The sequence below is a fragment of the Mus musculus genome, chromosome 12 (assembly GCF_000001635.26).
Source record: "Mus musculus strain C57BL/6J chromosome 12, GRCm38.p6 C57BL/6J".
Classification (NCBI taxonomy): Eukaryota; Metazoa; Chordata; class Mammalia; order Rodentia; family Muridae; genus Mus; species Mus musculus.
Window position 1 is genome coordinate 79,028,211 of NC_000078.6, and position 27,584 is coordinate 79,055,794.

At 47.3% G+C, this 27,584-nt stretch overlaps 1 protein-coding gene across 3 annotated transcripts in view; it reads left to right on the forward strand.

Moving 5' to 3' along the window:
- The first annotated feature begins 952 nt into the window (after positions 1-952).
- Plekhh1 (pleckstrin homology domain containing, family H (with MyTH4 domain) member 1) overlaps positions 953-27,584 on the forward strand; it is a 52,493-nt gene continuing 25,861 nt past the window's right edge. The window contains exons 1-7 of one of the 3 annotated variants that reach the window (NM_181073.3): positions 953-1,210; positions 12,282-12,452; positions 20,982-21,044; positions 22,056-22,205; positions 25,386-25,469; positions 26,279-26,360; positions 26,450-27,204. In NM_181073.3, the coding sequence (NP_851418.2) occupies positions 12,330-12,452; positions 20,982-21,044; positions 22,056-22,205; positions 25,386-25,469; positions 26,279-26,360; positions 26,450-27,204 (1,257 nt within the window). In that variant the 5' untranslated portion in view covers positions 953-1,210; positions 12,282-12,329. Of the gene's footprint in view, positions 1,211-1,567; positions 1,639-12,281; positions 12,453-20,981; positions 21,045-22,055; positions 22,206-25,385; positions 25,470-26,278; positions 26,361-26,449; positions 27,205-27,584 lie in introns of those variants that run through there. The other 2 variants (XM_006515646.2, XM_006515645.2) reach the window with 2 other exon arrangements.

Below are 27,584 nucleotides of genomic sequence, written 5' to 3' on the forward strand. Positions count from 1 at the left end.
TGCCTATAAAGTCACTTGGAGTCCCACCCACCCAATTTAACTGCCTTCCTTAGTTCCTGAGCTTTCAAAACCGTGCATGAGAATGCCTAAGGAGGTTTGCTCCGTGGGCAATTCCCCTCTCCCTTCCCACCCCCAGATTCAGATTTAAACCTGGGGTGGGGCTGGGGATTTTTCTCGGTGAGTGCTTGGAGTGAATATTCTAGGCCCCGGGGTGTTTTGTTTCTGTTCAGTTTATGGAATTGGGAAAGGCAGCTTTTGTTTTCCCCTCCCCTCCCCTCCCCTCCCCTTTTCTTTCCTTCCTTCCTTCCTTCCTTCCTTCCTTCCTTCCTTCCTTCCTTCCTTCCTTCCTTCCTTCCTTTCTTTCTTTCTTTCTTTCTTTCTTTCTTTCTTTCTTTCTTTCTTTCATTCATTTTGTGTGCTGGGAATTAAACCCAGGACCTCCTTCATGAGTTCCGCCGCCCACTTAGAAGAAGCTCCTTCCTAACTACATTTCATTTGCATCTTCCTCAGCCCCATCCCCTAACCAAACATCTAGTCCCCTAACCAAACATCTAGTGTCCCACTCCCTCTGGGTGTATAATTGTTATTGTGTGAGTTAGGTATTGCAAACCAGGGCTCCTTGCCCTTCTGGCTCCCTGGCTGTCGCCTTTAAAATAAGCAAGACAAACACAAACAAACAGGTTCTCCTAGAGCTGTAGTGACTCGCTCCCCCTTCTCTCTCTCTCAACTCCAAATCAGTTGTGCAGACTGCTCGCTCCCAGTAACCAGGTGGGACTTTCCTACAGGTGGCTAGACACTCGCTGGGACCTCCTTCCGCGGAGGGAGGGTCCAGTCTGGTGAGCATCCCGCCGGGGATCCCACGCTGTCTGGGGGTCGCAGCGCGCAGCCAGCCCTCCAGGCGGCCCCGGCCGCGCCCCGCGGTGGGAGGCTGCGGCTGCTGAGGTCATTTCCTGTGCCTGGCCGCGAGCTGCCCGCCGAGCGAGCGCGGTGCGGACACAGCCGGCGCGGCGCTGCTCCCAGCGCTGGGGCGGGCTTTGTGCGGAGCTCCGGGGACCTTCCAGGCTCCGACCTCGGCCCGCCACGCCCACCGCGACCCCTGCAGCGGGGGAGCGGAGACCCGGGGGCCTCTCCGCACTCGGGGAGAGCCACTGTGGGGCAGAGGCGCGCGTGGCGGTCGGGGTCGCGGCGGGACTCCCGGCAGCTCACTCAGGTGAGCCGGGCGGGTCGGGGAGGGCCGGGGGGTGTGCCGCTGGGAGAGGGCGTCCGGCGGGACGGACAGGGCTGACTCCTCGCGGCCGGGAGGGCAACTCTGGAGCAGGTGCCTCTCTACCTGGGAGCCGTGGGACGGGCGCAGGCAACCAGGAGCTCCAGGACACCCGCACTGGGAGGCGGTGACTGCCCCTCCCGCAGTAGGTCCTGCTCTTTGGGACCGGCTTGATCCAGTTGCTCCTGGGAAGGCCCCGGGATGTACGTGCAGGCTTCCTTCCAACCCGGTGCTCTCCGCTCAACCCTTCCGCTCCTCTCAGCAGCTTGTCCTAGGTTGCTTGTTAATGTGATTGCTGGATGTCTCTCCTAGGAGTCCTAGGAGTCAAGCTGAACTCATACTGACGGCGTCCTGCCAAGCAGAAAAGAACACAGGTTGGACTCTGAGTGACATCAGGGGCTTTGTGTCCTAGCAATCTTAGGAATACGTCTCCCACGGAGGGTGGCAGAGGTAGCGAGACCCTGTGGAAATAGAATGTTCTCCCTGTTGCTCCTTCAGCATACTTCCTCCCTGTCAGGATCTTCAATCAGCTTCTACTGTAAATCCGCCTCATAAAACTTACTGACATTGACAAACTCCGGGTTCCAGGAGAATGCTCGAAAGATCGTTATTTGAAATAAGTAACCCTTCCCCCCACCCCCAATGTAGTAGCTATCAATCCTCAGCACCAGACTTTCTGGACTGTCTTGTTCAGGACACTGTGCGGTGCAAATAGTCGCCACTCAGTTCAACAATCCATTCACCTTTCTCTGTGAAGGAGGAAACTGGGACTCAGAAAACTTGTGTCTTGCCCAAGGTTATAGTGAAAGACTGTAAAGGTCACGTAGAGACAGGACTCAAACGTAAGCCTTCTAGATTCCACATGTGATACTGTCCTTTGCCTTCCCCTAGCTGCCTAAGGGACCTACTCAGAGCTGTTTTGTGATATTGTTAACCCTGTGGTCCCAAACTTAGGGAAATGAACAATTAGCCTAAACCAGTGTGCTGCCCTTCTGACTGAATCGGTCATCAGCAGTAGAGAGAACTGTGTTCCTCTCAATCCACTCTTAATGGTGTATTCTTTTTCTTTTTTCTCTTTTTTAAATTTCTTTTCTCTGTTTGTCTCTTTCTCCTTCCCCCACCTTTCTTTTCGGAGTCTCTCAACAGCCCTCCTGCCTCAGCAGCCTGTCTAGTGCTGGTGACACGTCACCACATCCAACTCATCTCTCCTAATTATTTTCCTTATCTCTACAAGGCTGTGTATATGTATTGAAATCTGTGTTCCTTACAGGTTGGGGAATGTTTTATTCGTGTAGATGTTTAGGTGTGGGAATCCCCTCCATCACTGCGTACGGGTGCTGAGCCACCATCTGTATTCTAAGGATGGACCAATAAGCTGTCTAACCCTGTCTGACCCTCTACTAATAGCCGGTTCCAGACTGATAATATAGCCTGGCGTGGTGGTCCTTCCCTATAATCAAAATACTTGGAAGGGTAAGGTAGTGGGATCACAGATCCACAGTCTACTATGTAGCAAGTTCCAGGCCTGCCTAGGCTATATAATAAGACCCTGAGAGAAAACCAAACGCTGGAGTCTGATTTGAAGAATAGGCACTTACTGTTGGCTGAAGTATGAATTAGGGGAGCCTCAAGGGAGTGCACTTTACAATGTTCATTACTTAACCCTATGATCCCATTTCTAGGACTACCCTTCAGATATATGCTGATACATATAAAATGAGGCATATTCATTGAATATTCATTGTAGTATTGTTTATTTTAGCAAAAGGTTGGAAAGAACTCAAATGTCCATCAACAAGGGACTCTTAAATAAGGTCATGTAATAGCCTCACAATAGGACGCATTAAGGTTCTTGACCAGGATGTATGCTGACGGGAAGAGCTCTGAGTGCTGCTGTTAAGTACAGAGAATGTAGTGTATCAGGCTAAAGAGGTGGCTCAGCAGGTAAGGGCTTACCGCTCTTGCAGAGGATCTGAGTTTGGTTCCTAGCATCTTCACAACTGCAACTCCATTCCATCTGACACCCACCCTATCCTCCCTCCGGCCTCTGAGGACACCACACATACACACATTATACACATACACACATGCACATTACACACACACATATACATACACATTATACACATACACACATATTACATACACATTACACACACATTATACACACATACACATACATATTACACACATATTACATACACATATAGACATTACATTCACACACACATATTACACACTTATATACACATTATACACATACATACATTACACACACATATGTGTGTATATATGTATATGTATGTGTATATATATATGTGTGTGTGTATGTGTGTGTGTATATATATATATATATATGTGTGTGTATATATATATATATATACATATACATATATATACACATACATACACAGATCTCTGTGAGTTCAAGACCAGCCTGGTCTACAGTGAGTTCCAGAACAGCCAGGGCTGTTATACAGAGAAACCCTGTCTTGTTTCTGTACTCCTGATAGCTCTAAAAACACACACAAAAAAAAACCACAAAACAAACAAACAAAATGAATAACAGTTGAAGTTCAATGGTGGGAAGAAGTTTTACTGTGTACTTTATACTTTTCTTTTTTTAATACTGAAAAATAAGATTATGTGATTATTAAAAAGTACCATGTGGCCAGGCAGTGGTGGCACACGCCTTTGATCCCAGCACTTGGGAGGCAGCGGCAGGCGGATTTCTGAGTTCAAGGCCAGCCTGGTCTACAGAGTGAGTTCCAGGACAGCCAGGGCTATACAGAGAAATCCTGTCTCGAAAAACCAAAAAAAAAAAAAAAAAAGTGTCATGTGGGGATGCCAGTAAGCATATTCTTAACCACATATCCTCATATGCCTGGGGAACATTAGCGGTCAGTCGTTGAGTGCTTATAAACTCAACAAGGGTCAGACTTAGACAAGACTCTTAAAATTTCAAGGGACTTCTGTGCAATGTCTCCTCCACCCCTCCCTCCCTTCCTTTCTGTTGTACAGGTATAGAAGAACCCTAGTCCTCACACACAGTAAGCACACCCATCCCTGGGATGGCTGACCCCTGCACCCCCTGCACCTCCCAGGGCTATCCTAGAACTGGTCCCTCCTAACTCTAGCTCTCTGGTACTGGGAATATGGGATGTCACACCCAGATGAAATTACGTCTCCCTCCATAGCACAGGCCGTCCTGGAATCTGAGGCTGTTTCCCTGTCTTAGCCTCCTAAGGGCTGGGGTTACAGTTCTGAACGACCCTGCCCAGCTTGGAATTGCTGTTTTGACAACGGTCAAAAAGATAGTTGAATGTTGACAGCTTCATAGGTCTGAACTGGTATCACTGCGCTTGTTTTCAGAGCAGAACTGGGGACCAGCAGAGTTAAGCAAATGGATTATTTAGTGTCTGGTCTGGTATTCAGACCCAGGTTGTTTGGTCTTAGTGGGGATTGTCAGAGCTGTGCTGTTCCGCCTGTTGATACCTAGGTTCTCAAGAGATGGGGCAATGCTCTCCCAGCTTCCCGCATCTCCTCCAACACTGTCTGAAGGAGGATGATGCTCACCCCCATTTGAGGTGGAGAGTTGGTTGTTGTTCCGAGAATGGTGTGAGATCAGAGGGATCCCTGTGTTTTGTCTGTTCACCACCTCCTCCCAGATGCATCAGAAGGAGGCATGGTGGTCTTCCTTTCCCACAGTTGGCCTTTAAGAGAGATAGCCCATCCCTTTAAATGGAAGTCACATGGGGCCCTAACATCCTCACAGTCCAGAAAAAAAATGCATCTTCTTCCTCCTTCTCTACTACTTCTCCTTCTTCTCCTCTTCGTCCTCCTTTCCTGTCTTCCCTTCCTTCCTTCCTTTCCTTCCTTCCTTCCTTCCTTTCTTTCTTTTTTCTTTCCTTTCTTCCTTTTTCTTCTTCCTCTTCCCTTCTTTCTTCTCTCCTCCTCTTCTCCCCTCCCCCTCCTCTTTCTTGGAAATTTCTTACTAGTGAACCCTCTGCCTCAGCCTCCAGAGTGCTGGAATTACACATGTGTATCACCAAGCCTGGCCCTCCCTACCTTCTGGTAATGTTATTGGAAGTATTGTGTGGTCCTGGGTCTGCAGTAACCAGACTTGAAGGCTTGAAAGATAGATCTTTAACAGCCTTACTGCTCGAATATTGCACATAGGAAGCACCATAAGTTGGCTGAATTAAGTTAAACCTCGGCATTTTGTCTATTTCTGGCCAAATTTGCCCCAGCAATCTCATAGCAAGTTTGTGTTTTCCCTGATACAGCCTGAGTGCAAAGTCACCAAACTGGTCTTGTGTGGTTTTTCCACAACCTTTTCCAGCCCCAGCCCTTGCCTCTAGCATGCCCCTGTGGGCCTCTATGACACTATGTCCAGGGTGCTGGGAATGCAGACCTTCCAGACAGCAGGTAGGGCCCTGGACATCATCTGGTCATCTGTCATGCACTCAGCCTTCTGGGCCCTAGTAAAGCAGGAGAACAGGTTTCAGACGAGTGGTCATGGGGTGATGAAGTATTGTTGAGTCTCCTCACTTCTTGTGTGTGTTGTAGCTTCCCAACAAAATGGTGGAGAAGGAAGAAAAAACAAACAAAATCCAATAGTGCTGTGTCTGTTTCCAGCTCATTAAGCTACATCCCCAACCTGTCTCGTTGATTTCTTTGGCCTTATATAATGTGTTTATTCTAGGCAAGCCAGGTACCACTGATGTCCACCGTCACTACTGAAGCATTCTCATAGAAAGAGGACTGTTGTAGATGTTGGGATAGCATGATTCTTGGCTCAGTTCTGCTCTTCCCTGTTTGTCTCTAAATGGATCACATGTGCAAGTAACCTCTTGTATTCACTGTATATAATTATATTTGTGCGCGCTCTCTCTCTCTCAAGTTCACATGTTGTGATGCTTTGAAAAGTTAAAAACTGGGGTCTGGGTTGGTTAAGCACTAGCCATGCAAGCATGAGGACCTGGGTTTGAACTCCAGCATTCTTATTTTAAAAAACAAAACAAAACAGGGTGTGGCCACATACCTGAAATCTCAGCTCTGGGGAGGCAGAGACAGGAGAATCCCAGAAACCTGTTGGCCAGTGAACTCCTTGTTATGTGAAAGACCTGGTCTCAAAGACCAGCAACAAACTCATAAATAAATAAAGTGGAGAGTGGTAAGGATGACAGTTGATATTGATCTCTGGCCTTCACACACACACACACATACACACACACACACACACACACACAGAGTTTTAAAATGCCAGCTATTCCTTTCTGTTTATCCTTGAACATCTTTTTGTGTGTGTGTGGTACACATGCAAGAACACTTAGGAGGCTAAGTTCGGTTTTGCTAGCATCTTCCCCTAACATCTCCTGCTTTATAGCTGTCGGTGCTGCCACCTGCTTTAGCCCAAAGCCTCCGGGCCTTTGACTTGGCCGTAGATACCCTTACTCTACTGAAGCCACTCTATGTGATTCCAAACCTTTAAATCCCTTCACAAGCTGTGCCAAGGCAAGCCTAGCTCGAGCCCCAGCCTCCTCAGGTCTTGTCAGCATCCCCAAGGAGGAGAGAAGGATTAGATTCTCCAAGGGAGAAAGCACTCCCTGGAGTCTAAGGGTAATCTCTCAAATATCACTGCCAGGCAGGCACTAGACGTTCTGTTTCCCGAATTCTAGGAGACTGATAATCTGGCATTTCCCAGTCGCCACCGAATCTCTGCAGAAGTTTGATCAATCAAAAAAAGGACTCAAGTATTTAAATCAAACTCAAGTCACCAAATTTCTAGTGACCTGCCTCTCAACTTCTGGGCTTTAGTTCCTAGCCTTGGACTGGAGAACAAGACTCCCCAAGTCCCAGTCTCAGATCTGCCACTTTTCCTGTTTATAGGATGAAAAACACAGTTTCCCCTGAAGGACAAGGAGACTCAAAACATGGAGCGTCCCAGCCTTCTCCGGGCAGTCCTAGACTCTGTTTGTCTTTACAGCAGTGATCTTAGCTCAGATAAGGTCATGTTTTGTTTTTGTCTTTTGTCTTCCTGCTTGTTCCAGTCGGTCCCAGTCTTTTGAAGTGGGACTGGCTGGGAGGTCACAATGTCCCTATTGTCTAGGATGACACTTCTGGGCTTAGGTCATGTGTCCAGTGTTCAGAGGAACCCAGAGCCAAAAGAATCAGACACTAGAACTATCAGTGGCTTAATTGTTCTGCCCTTCTCTCCAGGGCTACTGACAAGGTAAGTGTCTGTGCTTACAGAGGCCTGTGGTGGCAGAATAGCTGAGCCCTAGAAGCCTTGGAAATAGCTGAGCCCTAGATGCCTTGGAAAATCTGAGCTATAGGTTTACCTTAGTTCTGAGGCTTCTGGAAGACATTTGAAAATACTGACAATGTTATCTTCTCTTTGTGGAATCAGGAATAGAATGCCTCAGGTATGCTAGGCCAGCAGGTGTCCCACTACTGACCTGTACCACTGCACCACCGAACTCGTTCTTTCTTTCTTTTCTCTCTCTTTGATTTTGACTTTGAGTGGGTTTTGGAACCAGAATCCCAGTTCTCTCCTGGCCAGCTGTTGAAGGTATTCAGACTCTCGTCCTTGGTGACGTTGTTTGTATGGACAGTAGTGTCTTCTTAACAGCTTCTAGGTTGACCTGAAGAAAAGAGACTGCGTGCGTCTGCTGTACAGTAAGGATTCAAGAAGTCCTTATTTGTAAAGCCTAACTGGAGAGACCTAGCACTGGCCTACCACAGTGCCACACGCCTTTAGTGTCAGCATTCTAGAGGCAGAGGCAAAGGCAGGCAGAGCTAAGGCCAGCCTGGTCTACATAGCAAGTTCCAGGATAACCAGGGCTGCACAGTGGGACCCTGTTTCAAAGACAACAAACAAAACCACAATGGGAGAAATCTATTAGTCAAAGTCAAGTGTGAAGGGAGAAGCAATATTGGTGATTAACCGTGAAAGGTTGCTCCCAGGTAGTGCAAATATCTGGCAACAGCAAAGAAAATGACTGGGTTTTCAGAGGCCGCATGGCTCCTAAAGAATGAGAGAAGAGGATGGCAAAGCACAACACATTTTATTATAGACATTTCCAAGCATATTTTCAAGTAGAAAGACCAGTATAACCAACTTCCATAGATCTATCACCCAGCTTCCCAAATCACCAGCGGTTAGGGCTAAGGTGTAGCTGAGAGGCAGGGAGGACGCCTAGCATTCCTGAGTCTCTAGAACACATGAAATCATGAGTTCAATTTCCAGCAACAAACACACATCTGTTACTATACTTTTTTATTTTTATTTTTGTCTTTTGAGATGGGCTTTCTCTGTGTACCCCTGGCTGTCTTGGAACTCATGCTGTAGACCAGGCTGGCCTTGAACTCCTAGAGATCCTATTGCCTCTGCCTCCCAAGTGCTGGTATTAAAGGCGAGCACTGCTACCACCCATCATTGATTTTATATATATATGTATATATATATATATTTCTCTCTATTATAAACATAACCTCCTCAGTCCATATGTTACTTATATGTCTATGTTCTCAGGGCTGACCATTTGGTATTGGATAGCCAGTTAGTGTGCTCTTTCCTGGGAAAGATTATTTATTTCTCCAGCTCTCACAATGTCTAGGCTTGAGGCCTCATGAGCTCTCCCCCTTCCGTGTTAGCATGTCCACAGCTGTTTCCTTGTTCGGGTCACAGTTGTATTTTTTTAAACTTTATTTTATGTATATGGGTGTTTTGCCTGCGAGCGAGACTGCACCTCATTCATGTCACCCTGTGCCTCTGTCTCTAAGCTCAGGCATCAGTAGAGGCCAGAAGAAGGACTTGGATGCCCTGGAGCTGGAGTTACAGATAGGAGCTGCCATGTGGGTGCTGGGAATTAAATCCAGGTCCTCCAGAAAAAGTCAGTGTTCTTAACTGCTGAGCTGTCCCTTCAGCCCAAATTGTCACTATTCTAACATCTTATTCGACATGTTCTTAACTCACTCTGTCACCATAAGATATTTTATCATTTTCCCTACAAATCATTTGTAATACTTAACAGGTGATATTAAAGAATACTATCTACTTAGAACTATTAACAGTTGCAGGTGTTTTGTTTTGTTTTGTTTGAGATAGGGAGGGTTTCTCTGTGTAGCTCTGGCTGTCCTAGAACTCAGTGTATAGAGCAGGCTGGCCTCCGTCTGCCTGCCTCTGCCTCCTGAGTGCTGGTTTTAAAGGTGTGCACCACCATGGTCAATCTGGCTTTAACACTTTTCTTAAAGTGACTTGGTATTCAGGTGGCCTTGGACCATGGTTTGGTCCAGGCTTTCTTTATGCTTGCAGCTGAGGGTACCAGCTTGCTGCCTGGGAGACTTGCAAGTCCTGATTCTGATGGCCCCCTCCAGCTCTCCTCTCCTGCTCACTCTCTGTCTCCGTGCTCAGGCACACCCATGCCTGCTTCCTTTCTCAACCTTGACCCAGTTTTTTTCTTGTCTAAACTACAGGTAAGGGGCTTCTGGGTAAATTCCCCTGGCTAGGGTTATGAAAGATGGCTTTCACCAGAGTCTGGAGCAAAACATCTAGAAGTCTTCTGGGTTGCATCTTGTGACATGAAGGGGAGGAGAGTTTGTTTCCAGTCAAGATGATCCAATGACAGTCGGCAAGATCCCAGCTAAAGAGCAAAGTGTCAAGGAAACCCTGAGCATATTTCTTGTCCACTCTCAGCCCATCTGACACCAACAGAGATAGAGTCAGGACCAAAGCAGGAACCAGACAGAGCTCTGCTTCCAGTTAACTGTGTGGCTCACTTTAGAGGAATCTGTTTTCTTAAACACCAAGGCCCCCACCCCCTTTCCCTGCTTCTGTTTGTCCAGCGTATCGATGGCACATGTGTTATAATGGAAAACTTCAAGGCAGGGACCTCTCCTTCAACAGCAGAGCCTAGAATGGGATCTGACAATACAATACGGCAGATGAGCAGACAGTTAAATGAAAAACAAGGGGGAGCCCCATGATTCACTTCTTATCCAGTAGGAATAGCTACCATCCAGAAAGCAGGTGACAGCAAATGCTGGCGAGGATGTGGAGGAGGAGGGAGTCACTGCTAATAGGAATGTAAATGTAAACTAGTGTGACATAGAGATTACTATAGAAGTTTAAGAAATTAAAAACAGGGAAGGTGTTCATGGACCTCCACCCCTACCGGAGGAGGAGGAGCTATGGACTGTCGAGGCTTCTGGAGGGAGAGTCAATTCATTTTGAGGGCGGGATGGACACCACGCCTTCAAAAGTATATGGACACCACGAATTGCAGTCACGTTATTTTTTTAAATGTCATAAAAAAATTAAGAGTATAACTTTCAAATGACTCAGCTGTACTACTACTGGGCATATTCCCAAAGGACTCCATATCCTACCACAGGCACACTTGGTCATCCGTGTTACCATTATACTGTTCTTAATACAAAGGAATGGAACCAGCCTGAATCTTCAGCCAGTGAGTAGATAATGGAAATGACGTATGCCAAGTGGAGGTTTGTTCATCTGTAAATAAGAATGTAACTGTGAGCTGGGCACTGGTGGCGCACGCCTTTGATCCCAGCACTTGGGAGGCAGAGGCAGGCAGATTTCTGAGTTCAAGGCCAGCCTGGTCTACAGAGTGAGTTCCAGGACAGCCAGGGCTATACAGAGAAACCCTGTCTCAAAAGACAAAAAAGTATAGTAACAGATGTGTGTTTGTTGCTGGAAATTGAACTCATGATTTCATGTGTCCTAGAGACTCAGGAATGCTAGGCGTCCTCCCTGCCTCTCAGCTACACCTTAGCCCTAACCACTGGTGATTTGGGAAGCTGGGTGATAGATCTATGGAATGTAACTGTGAAATCTTTAGAAAAACTGATAAATCTGGAAATTATTATATTAAACAAGGTGACCTCATTTCAGAAAGACTCTACCTCTTCTTATCTCACTTATGGATCTTAGCTTTCAGTGTGTGTGTATGTGTGTGTGTGTGTGTGTGTGTGTGTGTGTGTGTAGGTTTTGAGCAAGAGTGGCTATAGGTTCTTGTAGGACCCCCATCATCCAGGTTGAATAGCCTTCATTTCACTACAACAGCTGTGACTATTTGCAAGTGACCCCCCCCAAGCTCTCTCCCCACCCCAGCCCTAGATTGGGCTTGTTGACTTTTAAAGTTCCCACCTAGAAGGAGGGGTTGGACCCTCCCCTGAGATCCCTGAAGCTCTGTCTCACCTCCTGCCCCTGCCCTCATTTCACATGACCTTGTGGGGCTAGAGTATATACACTGGAATGTCAGAGTGAGGCGATGCCGTCTATGCAGCTGTAGGGGAAGCTCATCCCTGCTGCATGAAACGGCTTTGCAGTCACCCAGGGTCCTATAAGTGTCCTTTCCCCGAGCTCTGTGAGTCAGCCTGTTACACTCACTGGTCTCCCAGGTTGGACTCTGGTGGAATTATCTTTGGTTTGCGGTTGGTGCCCTGTAAGGAGGGAGTTGGCCATTGTTTACATCTCCCCAGGAGAGAGTTTGAGTAACAACAGTTGGGAAACCAGAAAGGGAACAAGAGAGGGAAGAGCGGTGCTGAGGAAGGTGGCGTGGGCAAGAGAGCATGCGACAGGAGATTGAAGATGGTGCCTGTCAGTCCAAGTGGGGCAGTGGGGTGGAGGAGGAGAGTAGACAAGAACAACTTCCATTTGAAAATACCACAATAAGACCTAATGCTTCATATGCTAATTAAAAGAATCTAAGGCCTGAAACTCTTCATAAGCATCACTTACTATAATATATTAAAACAGTCAACAGGCAACAGTCAGCAGAAAGCAAGCTCTTCTTAAGGCGTCTTGGGTTTTGTCCAGATGCTGCTCAGCCACCTGCTCCTGGTGCTGGATGCCCTGGGCTGAGAGAAGGGGACACCGTAGGGACAGTTGGAACCACCCTCGTCCCCACCCTGTTTTCTCTGCCCTTTGCCCTCCTTTTCTCCTTCCCGCACATTCCTCCTCCTCAGACTCTTATCTTTCCATTTTCAGTGTGCTGGATCTTGGAGCTCCCGGGAGTATTTGGAAGTTGGTTCCGTCATGGCAGAAGTCAAGGTGGAGGTGGCCAGCATAGACTGGCAGAAGCGATGCCTATCCCTGGAAACACAGCTTTTCCGCTTCCGCCTTCAGGCCAGCAAGATAAGGGAGCTGCTGGCTGACAAGGTGAGTCCCTGGAGAGCAGGTAGTTCCCTCACATCCTCAGTGCAGGGGCAGGCAGAACACACTCACTCACGCACACGCTCACACACACACACACTCACATACACATACTCACACACACACACACACTCACACACACACACACACTCTCTCTCTCTCTCTCTCTTTCTCTCCCTCTTTCCCTCTCTCCCACCTTCCCTCCCTCCCTAAGACTTTGCTACATTTTTCATGAAAAATGAAAACTCAAAAGCTGTCATGTGACATTTCTCCTGGCTCTGCCACCTCAGGTGCCAGGCATGGACAAATGATACAGTTGAGCTGGCATGGTGTAGCAGAGCTTTAATTCCAGCAGTCGGGAAGCAGAGGCCCGCAGAGCTCACTGAGTTCAAGGCCACTCCCATCTTTGAAGGATTCAAGGCCAACCTGGGCTATGTAATGAGGTTGTCAAAAACAATTAAAATTTAAAAAACGATAAGGTCTTCTGGGTTCTCTGTCGCTTTGAGCCGCAGTGGCTTATCTTTCTCATCATTTCTCTTGCTGTTACTACTGCTGTTAACACTTTATCCTCTTTTGGGGCTGGACGGCACTTTAGGAGTACAATGGGAGTCCCCACCCTCCTGCCCATCCCTTATTATCAGGAGAGCCTCAGAAAGTGCCTGATTTTCTGGGGACAACAAATAAGCTTTGGAAAAAGACATGCCTGGCTCTATGAACTTCCACCTCTCAGGCCAGGGTGTTCTATATCTCTGAGCTATTTTGAGATGTATCTGATAACTTATGTAAGAGTTCAGACACAAATTAAGTAATGTGAACAGGTGTGCTATCTTTATAAGCTTAGGTAGGCTGGTCTGCAACACTGAGCACTGTTGTCACATGTCTCTGGGAAGGGACATCAAGTGGCTGACTCTCACAGGTATAACCTGTTCAGAGAGTGGAGAGCTGCAGTTAAAATGTATCTGTGTGAGTACACAGCAGGGGATGACTCAGCTAACTGTTCTCTTGATGGTTCTGATTATAGTGTCAGTGTACTTAGCTAATCCTTTCTTGGTACAAAGGTAAGGCCCAGCTCACCCTTATAAGTAAGGTCCAAGCCTTGATTAGTAAAGCTGGAAAGAATGGAACAAATAACCAGCTCCCTCTGGTGCTTCTGCAGCCTGGAGTTTGGGGAGCAAGTGGGTAGTGTCATTTTGGCATTCCCATGGCTGGGGCGTGGCCTTGAACTAGATTGGACTTGAACTCTTGAACTTGCTTGAGTCTGTTGGCATTGCTTTCTTAGTTCAGACAGCGTAGGGTTCCTGTGGATGCCAGCGGGTACTGCCGCCTCAGGGAAAGGATAGTGGGTCTAAGGATGGCGTGGTCAGAACCCCTTTCCCAGAACCACCCAGTGGGTTGTCTGTTCTTGGGTTGCTCAGTCCTCCTGTCTTAAGCCTTCAGAGTGCTGTTAATGTCTGGTTAACAGGCTCCTAGAATGGTTTTGTCGGTAAAGTTTGAGGACCTTGCCTTAGCCTGTGGTGTTGGGGGAGGGAATGAGGGAAAGAGACTATAAGGGGCTCTGCTCAGCCAAGTGGGCTGGAACACATCTCAGGGGGAAGACTTCTGAAATAAAAGTACTACAATGAAATAGCCTCAGATAAAACAAGAGGACCTCGAATGGAGCCCATGGAAACTCTGAAGGAATGAGAGATAAATAGCTCTGGAACACAGCAAGACCCCTCCCCAGAAAGGGGACAAAGAGACAAAGCAGGAGTGAAATGGGGTAGGTGGCTAGCCTCCCTGGTGGTCACACTGGGCTTCAGGTTGGAGTTTTTACATCTGTGGAGTCAGATGAGGTTTGGCTACTTAGAGCTAAAAAATAACCCAGAATCTCCTGTGTACTCTGGACTATTTACAAATGGAAATGCGAGAAGATCACCCACCAGCACCAGGAGATGCAGGAGATGCAGGAGGTGCCGGGAGCGTCTCAGACAGAAGGCTCTGGGAAGAACAATGCTTTAACAGTTGGATTTGTACAGCTGTGTGATTCAAGAACCTGAGTTCTGAGTCAGGGGTGGGTAACACAGGAGAAACTTGTAGGAACAGACTCAATGCTTTGGAGAAACAAGACTTCACTGCAGGTCCCCAGGAATCAGATTTAGTGAAGATGAACATAAAACTCAAAATGACTAGTGCCAGGGGTGGGGGTGGGGTAATCTGTAGTTAGTAGGAATTCACCTATGCAAGAGACAGTTGGACTTCTAATGATACAACTGTGGACAAGAGACTGTAAGTTAGTTCATTAAAAACTACTGATGATGGAATAAAGAAACTGAAGACTTGAGACAAGAACAACACTGTATCCAAAAGACCAGACTGACTTTAAAAGCCAGATAGACCTTTGAGAAAGTCTCCTCATTGAAATTAGTGGATAGATTAAATATCTGGTTGTGCACCGGAAGTTGGGCTGTGTGCCTATTACAAGGGATCAAACCTAGTACCTTGTGTGTGGCGCGATACAGCAGGATGTGGATGCAGGATGCTGAGAACCTGTCTGTTCCAGATCACGCTCCCTCACAGCCATGGAGAGGAACGTGGAGAGAGGCGTTATTTGAAAAGCTCATACCTACAAACAGCTTGAAAAGAGAGGTGAAGCTGCAGATTTGGAGACCACGAGGAGTGAGAACAGGCTACAGAACTTAAACATCTCCGTCTTCTGTTTTTAGCTACTTCACCGTGTGGCTGCTGTAAGAACCACACAGCGGTTAGACAGACACATGCTTGTTTCTGTCATGTGTAACTTCCCAGACAGAAGCAGTCCAGCCCCGAGCTGGATGATGGTTCACCTTGGTGGCCCTGGTTGCACTCTCTCCATCTAAGTGTATGACCCAGAGGTTGCTTGTGTTCTTTCTGCCCAGATCCCACTGGCCAAATCTTAGTCGCGTGGTCATGCTCAGCATCAAAGAAGACTGGGAAATGTCTTTATTCTCGTTCAGCTAAAAGCTGGGTATATTATTTTGTAGAGGAGAGAATGCATCACACAAAAACCAGCGATTTCTCTCCTTGCTTCTCCCTGTTTTCTCATTTTGTGGTACTAGGGATAGAACCCAGGACCTCATGCGTGCTACACAAGCCCTCTACCACCAAGTTACCGTCTCAGTAATCACCTGCCTTTGAGGCTAGAATAATAAAAGTGATAATAAAACCAAAAAGAAAAAACAATAAATAAATAAATAAATATAAAAGTGATAAGTAAAAATAAGTTATACACTAACTCACATCACTACAGTGAGGAAATGGAACAAAGAAAGTCTCCTGAGCCATGGTAAATGGGAAAGGAAGAATAGACAAGGGGACTATAGGCCAGCTATGGTAAGGATGCCTGTGACCCCAGCTCTCGGGAGGAATTCTCTCCTGATTTCCTTGCAGAAGGATCATAGCAAGGTCAGGTAGGGCTACATGAGATTTTGGCTCAAAAAAAAACAAAACAAAACAAAACAAAACAAAACCCAAACCAAACAAACAAAAGGAGTAGAGGACCTACAGGAGGGACAAAAATGCATTGGTAGGAAATAAATCTAAATCTATCAGTCATAGGTGACATATAAGAAATATATATATAGTGGTGCTGATGTATGAAAAGTAGGAACGTGTCTAGTCAGAGCTAAACCTGCCTGTGAGCACAGCACTCAGGAGACTGGTGTAGTCTTCTGAAGCCACACGGAGGACGTCAAGTAGGCCCCCAAACCTTTGCTTTATCTGTACTGTTTTGTCCAGTGTGTAAAAGGTAGGCGTAAGAATGTTGGGCACAAACTTTGGGGTGTTGGGAATCAGGCTCAGGGCTTTGTACATGGTAAGCAATGTTTTATTTTTCTGAGTTGCACCCCCAGCTTTGGGGGGGATTCTGTTGTTGTTTTGAGACAGTCTCACAAAGCCCAGGCTGACTTTCAACTTCTAAGTAGCCAAGGATAACCTTGAATTTCTGCTTCTGCCACCATCTCCTAAGTGCTGGGCTTATAGGCATGCACTCCCACACCTGGCCTGAGCCCCCTTTTCAGAGGGGCAGTTGAGACCCAGGTCTCAGCTCAGGTCTTAGCTCAGTAACTCGAGGCACGACAGTGCTGGGTACAGAAGAGTGCCTGCTACTCCACTGCTGTGGGGTTGGTATTTCACGGTCTGCCATGTGTCACAAGTTGCTGTGGACATGAGGAGTTGAATACCAGATTGGTGCCAAGTGCTTTTCGTCAGATTGCTGGAGCCAAGTCCTAGGGAGCTTATGAGTCTTAACTGCAGCTGGTGAAAGTGGATCCTGGACAGCTGCGTAAACCTGACACCTCCTCGGCTGGCGCGTCAGGAGAGACCCACACACTAAGAGGATAGCTGAGGACATGGGCTTAGGGAACCCACTGAGCAGAAGAAGGAAACCCAGATGCAGAGGGGCCCTGAGTTCACAGCTCCAGGTGTGCCTCGTAAAGGAGGCGTGGAGAAGCAGGGCACCAGTGGAAAAAACACGAAAGTGACGTGTCAGCGTGAGTACACCTGCGAGCGCTCCAGCAGCAGTGCGGAAAATCTGTCTTTATAATAACAGAAACGTTTAAGATTTCTCTTCACTCATGGCCAGTATTGGTAATTGTTGAGTACAACAGAAGATTCACAGATTGGCATGATGCTTTAGTCCTGTCAAAAGCTAAGAGGCTGAGGCAGGAGGATTGTGAGTTTGAGGACAGCCTGGACTACATAGGTAGAGTCTCTGTCTCACGAACCAAAATAAAAGTTCTCTTAAAATTTACTTTACTTTATGTTTATATGTGTGAATATTTTGCCTACATGTATGTATATGTCTGCAGAGGTTAGAAGAGAGGACCTTGGATCCCCTGGAACTGGAGTTATAGACAGTTGTGAGCCACCATGTGGGTGCTGAGAATCAAACCCAGGTCCTCTGCAAGAGCAGCAAATGCCTTAACTGCTGAGCCATGGCTCCAGCCCCTTAAAAGTTCCTTTTTAAAAAGGGAGGACTGAAGAGATACGGCTCCAGGGCTAAGAGCACTTGTTATTCTTGCAGAGAACCTGAATTCGGTTCCCCGTACATATATCTGGCAGCTTATAACTGCCTGTAACTCCAGATCTGGGAGATCTGATGCCCTCTTCTGGCTCACACAACACCAAGCACTCATATTGTACACACATATATTTAGCCGCTCAAACATTCACACAAACAATAACTCTTTCAATAAAGGGGAAAACCAGAAGTTCTATATATTTAAAATCACTCAGTTCAGAAGCTAGTTTTAGGACCTCCTCCTCCCCACAGAAGAGGCATAGAAGCGAGTGCAGAGTTCTGTGGAGCACCAAGTGTCCTGGAAAGTTAATCACAAGGAGGGTTGGTAACAGAGGACCATCAGCTGTGTGGGGCAGAGCTGCTTGCCAGTGGCTGACAGGAGGTGACTGGCTCTGGATGGCCTTACAGGGGCTGTCTGGTGTAGACTAGGCTGGCCTCGAACTCAGAGATCTGCCTGCCTCTGCCTCCTTAGTGCCGGCATTAAAGTTACGCACCACCACCACAGCCTGGCTAAGACACATTTTTTTTTCATGTGACAAAATTAGAAAATGTCAGACAGTTATTGTGGAAGGTCATAAACGTGAATTATTTCCCAAGGAAAGCCTATGGCTTTTGAGCCACAGAACAGATGTTAGAACTACAATCTAACCATCTGGGAAACTTGTCGAGGAGCCAAGACCTTACCATTCAACAGTTCGTTGTATTCTTAGAATACTCCCAGTCTTTGCATTAATTAGATTCTTTCTGGAGGACAAACCCCTCAACACTGGTTAGCCAAAGCAAACAGGAACTCTGTTAGAAGGACCAGAGCAGCAGGAAGCTCGTCATTTCTGCCCAACATCCACGACATGGTGGTGAGGCTGATACTTCTGTGCAGCTCCCTGGCCTCTGTCTTGCCTCCAGGCTTTAGAATCTCAAGAGATTTAACCTGCTCAGAGCTGAAGGGAGAATTATTTAATACTGAGTTGTATCGTTCAGCTCTCCTTCCAGCCACTGAGGAGATTTTTACCCCTGTAATACTGTTCTGTGCGGTGTGGAACTGGCTGGAGGTCAGGGAGCCCAGGCTGGCTTAGACCATGTGGTTTGACCTAAATGATACCGGAGTCTGGCACAGCAGCCCTCTCTCCTCGCTTGAGCTGAGAAATCTGTTCATGATGTCTTTGTTCAGTAGAGTGAAGGGAGGAAGTGCATTTGCCCTTGGTCCCTCTCACCTGTTGGGAGCCCTGTGGGAACAACTTTGAGTTTTACCTGGACCTTTGGAGGAGCATCCCCTAACTGCTCTTCAGGTGCAGTGGCTACTTAAAGTAGCTGTGTCTTCTTGGTCCCAAGGAAGGCAGCCTTAGAAAAGAGGCCCTCTGGGTCTCAAACATGACCTGTAGCTGACTTTCCCTGGCCCACACCAGCACAGCTTCTCTTCTTCCTTCCCACCTTTGCTCAAGGAAAGCAAAACTGCAGCTGAGGTGTGCCCGTGAAAAGACACGGGCGATTGTGTACTGTCTCATAAGCATCAAGCCGAGGTCTGGACCAAGGGAGACAAGGCTACATTTCTGGAGAAGTCAAGTCCTCCGTGAACAGCGGGGTGAGGGCTGGAGTTTGGAAAGGGAAGGGCTCTGGGTCTGCCCAGCAGCCACAAGGAGAAGGGTGAGGTGTGTGTCTCATAAATGAACAATGTAGGTGTGTTGCCCTGCGGCAGGAGGGAGGGACCCAGCTGGCACCATCTCAGGAAGGCACAGGACCTTTGACGTGAGAACCATATGAACCAATGGTTAGTGGTTCATGCAGCACACAGAGGCGTGCCAGCAGAGGGAGAACCTGCACTCCACACTAAACTATGAGCTTATCCCTTGCATGAGTTTCCAGAATTAGCCTTCTGCCCAAACACTCGAGAGGCTGAGGCAGCCAGATCTCTCTGTGAGTTCCATATAAGCACGTGCTAGGCAAGTGCTTTACCACTGACCATACATACTTCCAACCAGCAAAGTAGGTAGTATGTGGGTAGGAAGGTAGGAGGGTGGCTTTGACTATACCTCCAACCAGCAAAGTAGGTAGTATGTGGGTAGCAAGGTAGGAGGGCAGCTTTATTTTTTAAATTACACAATGTGTTTGTATAGGGGCCCATGTCATGCGCATGTGTGGAGGTTAGAGGACAGCTTTGTGGAGCCAACTCTCTCCTTCTACCTTCATGTGGGTTCAGAGATGAGCTCAGATCACCAGACTTGTGCAGCAAGCATCCACATCTGCCAAGCCATCTGACTGGCCCAGTATATGTTCTGTTGTTTGTTTGTTTGTTTTGATTCACTTATTTATTTACTTACTTACTTATTAAGACATGATCTTCTGTGGGCCAAGCTGTCAAGAATTTTGTATGTGCTAGTCCTGGATTTTTTTTTTTAATCTTTCTGTCCCCATCTCTCAGGGCTGTTACTGCAAGTGTACATACACTGCTCTGTCCTGTGCAAGATAGAATTTTAAAAATACATTTTATTATTTTATGTGTGAGTGTGTGTGTGTGTCTGTGTATGTCTGTGTGTCTGTGTGTCTGTGGTCAGAGTACAACTTTCAGGATTTGTCTCTTGCCCTTCTCCTTTCTACCTCTGCACTATCTGGCTCATTCCTAGATAGTTCTGTCTCTGCCTCCCACTAGACCCCATTTATGGTAGAAGTGCTGGGATTACAGGTTCGAACCACCACATCTGTTTGCAGAGATATAATCAGGTTGTCAGCAAATACTTATCCAACAAATGCTCAAATGCTTTTACCTACTTAGCTTTTTAATGTAGGAGTTGGTGGATCATCATGCCCCTGAGTTTCCTCTGACCCCCAGCACATACACAGACATACACATACTTGAGTATCTTTTCTGTTTGTTCCTTTCCTTCTCCCATTCCTCCATGATCTTACTGTGTAGCTCTAACTGCCCTGGGACTTGATATGTAGACCAGACTGGCCCTGAACTCACAGAAATGCACCTGCCTCTCTGCTTCCCAAGTGCTAGGACTAAAGCTGTGCACCACCATGCCTGGCCTTTTTCTGTTCCTTTAAGCTTAGTGAAATCAAGTAAGAGGACACTGATGAATTACCCCAGCTGGTCAGATACTTGGGTAGAGGGAGCATTGCCTTCCACTGGCAGAAAGTGGATGTGTATGGAAGCCTGGTCTGTGCTGGCACATGGGCAGACAGCAGCGTGGCCTATCCATCACCCAGTACAGAAGAAAAAGATCACCAGAGAGAAGAGACCAAGGCAGAGTTGGGGCAGTGGTGTTCAGGAAAAATGACAGTGATCTGCTATTCTACAGAGTGGCTTTTTGTCCTGATGACAGCAGCCATACTTCATGTACTGAGACTTGCCAAGAGAAATCTCTAGCCTGGAATCCTGGAGCCATTTACACAGGCAGTTGGAGTCTGGCCTGAGTATGGTGTCTGTGCACTTGAGTGCCCTGATACCACTTTCATCACCAGGACCTGGTACCAATATCTCTCCTCCCTCTCTGCCCGAACAGATGCAGGAGCTGGAGCAGAGGCTGCTGGAGGCTGAGCAGAGAGCTGAAAATGCAGAAACTCAGGTAACTCTGCATGGGGCTCTGTGGGAGAGTGCTGGGGAAAATGTTCTTCCCTTCCCACGGTCACACGGTCACACTCTTAAGAACCTGCAGTTACAGGTGGGGCTCAAACACATCAAGGTACTGGGAGCTTTCTGTGCTAATGAAGGAGACTCAGTGTAGTGAATGGGTACATTAATCCAAACTGGCTTCACTGTGCTGAGGGACAAATTGAAACTGCAGTCTGTGTTTATCATGTCCTCATGACTGGTCCACACCCATCGGGATTAACTTGGAGCCAGCTTCCCCTGTCATTCAGGAATCCAGACAGAAAGAGGTTCCATTGTCTTTTAGCTGGATCTTACACAGGCATGTACAACTATGGGGTCTGCGTGCGTCCCAGGACAGCACAACACATGTGCAGGTGACACTGTCATGTTACAATGACAGTGTACGAACACTCCTGCCTGGAACACACAGCCTTCTTGGTTGCCACTGGAGAGAATTTACTGGGTACCCATGCACCAGATTTTTAAATACTTTCAACCAATACAGCTAGTTCAAGGTCATTCAAGGTTACAGAGGAGGACCCTGTCTCAAAACAATCAAACTGTAAATACTTCAGCCCAGAAGTATGTATTGTTTCTACTTACAGCCCTTTGGTTAGATGAATGGCATGGCCTTGTCTAACTCTAAGAGGGTTAGGAAATATGAGGAGGCACATGGATGTCCTGTGAGTGGCAAGTTTCTCTGCCCCAGTGGGGTGGGAGCAGGTGCCACCCTGAAGCCAGCTGCTCGGCTTCTGATGTCTTCAGAGTAGCCAAAATGTGTTCTCAGTTGTCAGTTCCTTCGTTGGCACAGATTAAGGTCTCATTGGTCATGTCATTAATTGGCCCAGACTGGCCTGGGTAAGGGCTCTGGCTAGGAGGCACATTCTGAAGCATCAAGGGGTTAGCTCATTCCATATTGTATTAGCCATTGCACACAGTTCACGAGTGACCTGAGACCTTATGAGCACTTGTTGGTACTTTTCAGGTGGGTGTGATGGAAGAGAAGATAAAACTGTCCAATCTGAAGAGTGTGGACTCCACAGGTACCTTGCACCAAAAGTACCAAGAATTGCTGAGAGCCGTTCAAGGCAAGGACGAGCTCATCAGCCAGCTGCAGGCACAGCTGGAGAAGCAGGTAGGGGCTAATGTGAGGCAGAGCACGTTTCCCCTCTCAGCGTCACCATCAGTTGGCCTCAGTGTCTCTAGGGCCTGTGCTTGGGCCCTGGCTCTTCTTTTACTCGGCAATCATTAGCAGCTTCTTCACCATTCATTAGAAGCTAGGGGAATAGAGAGGAAGTAGGCCCTGAGGGGAATGTCACCTCTGCTGCCTGCTGTTCTCTAGGGGAATTGCCTGAGTCACACCTTTATACAATGGAGGTTATGAAACCTCTGAGGTTTGGGGAATAATGAACCCTAGGTATCTGTGTACAGTATCAGACACGTGGTTAGCACTTAGTTAGGAGATCTTTTCCTTCCCTCTGGTGGCCTTGTGCCAGGCCATCATGTGCTACTTGATACTCAGCTGTAGTGTGACTGAAGTGGCATAGGACTGGATTGTCCCCAGCTGGTTGGCCAGTTTCTCAATGAACCTGGACAGGCAGCGAACAGGGTTGACACTGAAAATGGAGACTTCTCGTGAATACATGGGAGCCTAACAGGCCACTGCCCAGTATCTAAGCAAGTTAGGATTCTTGCTTCTAGGGACTTCCAGAACCCCTCTGGCCCTCCCTTCTGCTACTTCCTGTGCCCAGACTTCTCCTTTTCATGGACTTATAAGCACTATTGGGTAGCCCAGTCTGGCTCTGAGCTCCTTATCTTCCTGCCTCTACCTTCCAAGTTCTGGGATTGTGGACATGTGCCACCATGTCTTCTCCACCCCAGTTCCATCTCCTCTGTCACTGGCCTTATCTACCCAGCTTTCCCCTGGTGCCATCTTGCCATCTATTCCCCATAACAAGCCCGAGGACAGGGTAAAGAGACTTTGACCTATCTGCATGTATATTTGCTGTAAAGGTTCCAGTGGATTCAAGCAGTTCCTTCCAGTAAGTGTGGGTGAATGGAAGTTGTCAGTACTCACTGGACATTCCCTTACTGGATGTGCCTCGGATGCACTAATTTTAGAGAAGTTTTTTCCTTTGAGTGGTTCAGAGTTGGAAGAAGTGGCAGCATTCTGATGGTTGATGGGGCAGGATGGCGTGCTCCAGGTTAGGATAAAAATGTTTACAACTATAATCAGCAGGGAAAGATCAGACTGTACTGAGCGGATGTTAGAGAACGGAAGTCTGCCAGCTTTTCATACAGAGCCGAAGAACTTACAACTTGCAACTGCCCAGTTCTGCTGTTAGAATGTGAAATAAAAAGTGATGATCTGTAAATGAGTGGGCATGGCTGTGTTCCAAGAAATCTTTATCTATAAAAATATGTGGGAGACAAACAGGTGGAGGAAGGCTTGCGTTTGGCCTCAGGGCTAATGTTTACCAGCTTTGAACTAGGTGGCTTTTAAGGTCCTTCCAGGTCTGAATTACTGATCTGAGGTCTTCATTCCCAGCTCCTTTCCATAGCCTTCTGGTTTGGAGTTTGTGTCTGTCATCTGAGAATGGTCAGGCAGTTTCCACTAGGAGATTAACGAGAGTCATTTCTGCTCCGCTCTGAACAACTCAGGGGCCATCACTTGCTTCATGCTGTTCAGGTGCAGAAGTAGCTCTCATCATCAGCTGGCTGGTACCTGTGCTAAAAGCACTGAACGTTTGACTCTTATTTCAACTCAGAATGGCCCGACAAGAGTAGAATACCTTATCTTTTATTTTAGAGATGTAGATCGAAGCACAAAGAGATAGGTTTAATGCCTGGTATTTTACAGCAGGAAAGTTTCATGCAGACAAACCTCTTCCTTCAGTTCACTCTAGGCTTCTTTTTAAGCTCTCTCCAGCACTGACACTCAGACTCACACTCTCATGCATGGTGGTGCATGGTGCATGACTGTTCTAACTAGACTCAGGCTGGCCTCAATCCAGAAGTCTGATGGCCTGTCTCCCTAGTGCTGGAACGAAAGGCTGGCTAGATGAACACCTTTCATTCCTTAATTATTTTGAGAAATACTGCTTCTATGCTCATTTAGCTCTTAAAAAAAACTGTAAGCATAATGTATGCTATAGTAAAAAAAAAATTATCACCCCCACTCCCACCCCTATACCATCCAGAAGGGTCTAAATGCTAAGTGGCCTTTGCCCTCTCTTCCCAGTGCTGTTTCTGTGCACCAGACTCTCGTTTTGTGGTTGTGCTATGTTTACTTACTATTGTCGGTGGGCACTCAGGCTAGTTCAGGGGTTGGATTCCTATGTTGTGTTGCTTTCTCAAATAGTATTTCATCGAATGTTTCCTATGCAGTGGCTCTGTGAGGCCGAGGGTCTGTGTGTATGGAATGTTGGCAGATGTTGTCTAACTGTCTCCACAAAGACCTTGCAAGTTTGTGCTAGAGTTGCTCCCAGTATTCTTTTTTGTTTTTGTTTTTGTTTTTCGAGACAGGGTTTCTCTGTGTAGCCCTGGCTGTCCTGGAACTCACCACCTCCCGGCACTCCCAGTATTCTTGACACTGAGGGTAATATCAAATTAGTCTGATAGAGGGAAGTGACATCCTCTGTATCTGCATGCTTAAAATCATGATGGCGCTTCACAGCCTTTCATGGGTTCTTTTTGTTGTTGTTGTTGACTTTCTGTTTATCTCCTGTGCATGTTTATTTGATTGTGCATGGTAAATACCCCTTTGTGTGTTGTTTCGTTATAAATCCTTCTTAGCCAGGCCTTTTGTTTTGTTTTACAAATGGATCTCTGTATTTGCCCAGGCTGGTCTTGAACCTGTGCTTAACTGCTCTTTCTTCGCACCTCGGCCTTGTGTACAGCTGAGTGCACACTGCCCACCACCATGGCCACCTTCCACTGGGGTTTCAGTTTCTTCAACTGCCTTCCTTTTGTCACACAGTAATTTATAGTGATGGTACATGGATTTATTATTAGTTTTTTCTTCTGTGGGTTTTTAGAATTTGTATTATGCTTAGGAAAAAGCCCTTCCCACTTGAACTTTGACTTGTTTAAATCAGGATTTTGTTGTGTAGTCCAGTCTAATCTTGGGATCCACCTGCCTCAGCCCCTAAGTACTGAGACTTGAAGTGTGTGGGTATCATGCCCAAGAAGAATGTTTTAAAAGTTGTAATGGAATTAATTTTTCTGTGCTGCAGTGCCACATCGAGTCACCGGGTTTCTCCTCCTGGCTTCTCTCCTCCCTTGCTATAATTAACCAAAGGCTGTCTCTTTGCAGAAGCAGACAAGAGCTGAAGAAGCCAAAATTGTTCAAGAAAAAGCTGCAAAGATCAAGGAATGGGTGACAGTAAAGTTAGCAGAGGTGAGTTAAACCCTCAGCCTGAGGGTCCTGTGGGGCTGCCTCTGCCCAGCTTATCAGGGCCCTGCCACTGCCTGGCCTTCATCCTGTGAAGGCTGCGATTCAGACACACCCGGCTCCACTTTCCCCCTCTCCACTTTGTCTTTCTAATCTCTTCCCTTTTCCTTTTGTCTGGGTCAGCCTTCCAGAAGCCTTCTTCTAGCCTACTCCTGGGTTTGAGGTTGGAAAAGGGAGTAGTAGCTGGAAGTTTCCAGAATCTTCTCAGCTTCTTTGCAGTGAGCACACTCATGATGCCATTTATTCTTTCTCCTTTCTCTTTAAAAAAAAAAATATTGTAAAGCATGAGCCAGAGAGATGGCTCAGTGGTTAAGAGCAGGCACTGCTCTCGTGGAGGGCCTGAGTTCAATTCCCAGCAATCACATGGTGGCTCACAACCATCTGTAATGGGATCAGATGCCCTCTTCTGGTGTGTCTGAAGACAGCTACAATGTACTCATATAAATGAAATAATTAAATCTTAAAACACAAAAGAAAACAAAAACAAATCCAAGTCATGGTGTGTATGCACACACACACAGAGTGAGCGAGCGTGAGAGTGAGAATGTGCGTGCAGGGGTTGTGAAATGATACCGCATACGATTTTTCAAAGACTTGGACTTTCGGGCCTTTTTGGATTATGCATATGAACAAGCAGGGTCTGGCCAGTCTAACTGATTCCTTACAGCTAGGTATTAAACCCAGGGCCTCCCGCTCTGGGCAAGTGCTCTGCTCAGAGACATGGCTCTCTAAACCTTCCTTTTCTTTTTGCTCAGCTTGAAATGGAAAATCAACAGCTGAAGACTTGTAACCAGCAGCTAGTGGAGCAGGTGGCGGCCCTTCAGGATGCTCTTGAGGGTAAGAGGCAGGGTGTTTGTATGCACACCAAGATGTGGGACTGAATGGGACATTCTCACTGGATGTGCCTGGTTGTGCCTCATTCACAGATCTTCGAATGACGCCTTCAGAGGAGCTGCTAGTTGTTCCTGAGGGAACCCCAGAGAGGGATCCTGTCCCTTCAGGGCCCAGTGACCAGCCTGTGGAGCAGGACAGTAATCCCCATACCCAGATTTTGAAGGTGGCTGTGCCTACACCTTCTCTGGGTACCCTGCAGAGCAGGGACTCCCTGTCAGAAGCCAGAAGTCTTGAGGATTTGCGTTTCAGCATGGTCCATCCTGGGGAAACAGCAGAGGCCAAGACCCTTCAGTCTCATCTTCAGAAAGAGGGCTCTCCCAGTCAGCTGTGCATGAAGCCTGGCAACCCCAAGCATGGGTCAGCCTCTTACAGAGAAAGTCTGGTCACTGCTCAGGGAGGGACATTCCCTGGGACCAAGACCTCTGCCAGGGAAGGTGGCCCTGGTAGTAGCCTGACCCTGCCAAAGGTGCGGGCTCCCAGCATCCCTCGGGACAGCTTCCAAGTGGCCAAAAGGCACCACAGTCAGCCCCAGGTAGGCCCTGGGCATTGTGACCACGTGGTAAGCATTGAGATTGGGGCGCTGTCAGCCCTCCACTCACCTGGCTCCTCCAAGTCTGAAGCCAGAGCTAAAGTCCGGGAAGAAGCAGAGAAGATGGAGATGGAGGCGCTGCCTCCATCAGGGAAGCAGGAAGAGAGAGAGAGCCTCAAGTCCCGCAGAGGTGAACTGGAGGACGTGGAACTGGAGAACAAGCCACCTACACCCCCACTGCACAGGTTTCCATCTTGGGTAAGTGATGTCATTGGGGTTGGGCAGGGGGCGGAGCCAACCGTAGGCCTGGTTTGCACTGAGAATATCCAGGGCTGAGCATGAGATAAGAAGGCTCATTCTCACAGCAAGGTGGTGAGGCTGGCAGGCAGGCAGGCCTTTCTGACCCACGCGCCTAGGCAGGGCAGAGCCAGAATCTGGAATGATATGTGCCCATGCCAAACTATGATCCTGAGGTGACACATGTGGAAGTGAAGAGCTGTACCCAAGATCAAGCCACTGTGTTCAGTTTCTACCTGTGAACCTGGGCAAGTTACTACAGCTGTAGACCAAGTTTCCTATCTCCAAAATGGGGGTCATGATTACTAATAGGGTTTGTTTATTTATTTACTTACACTTAA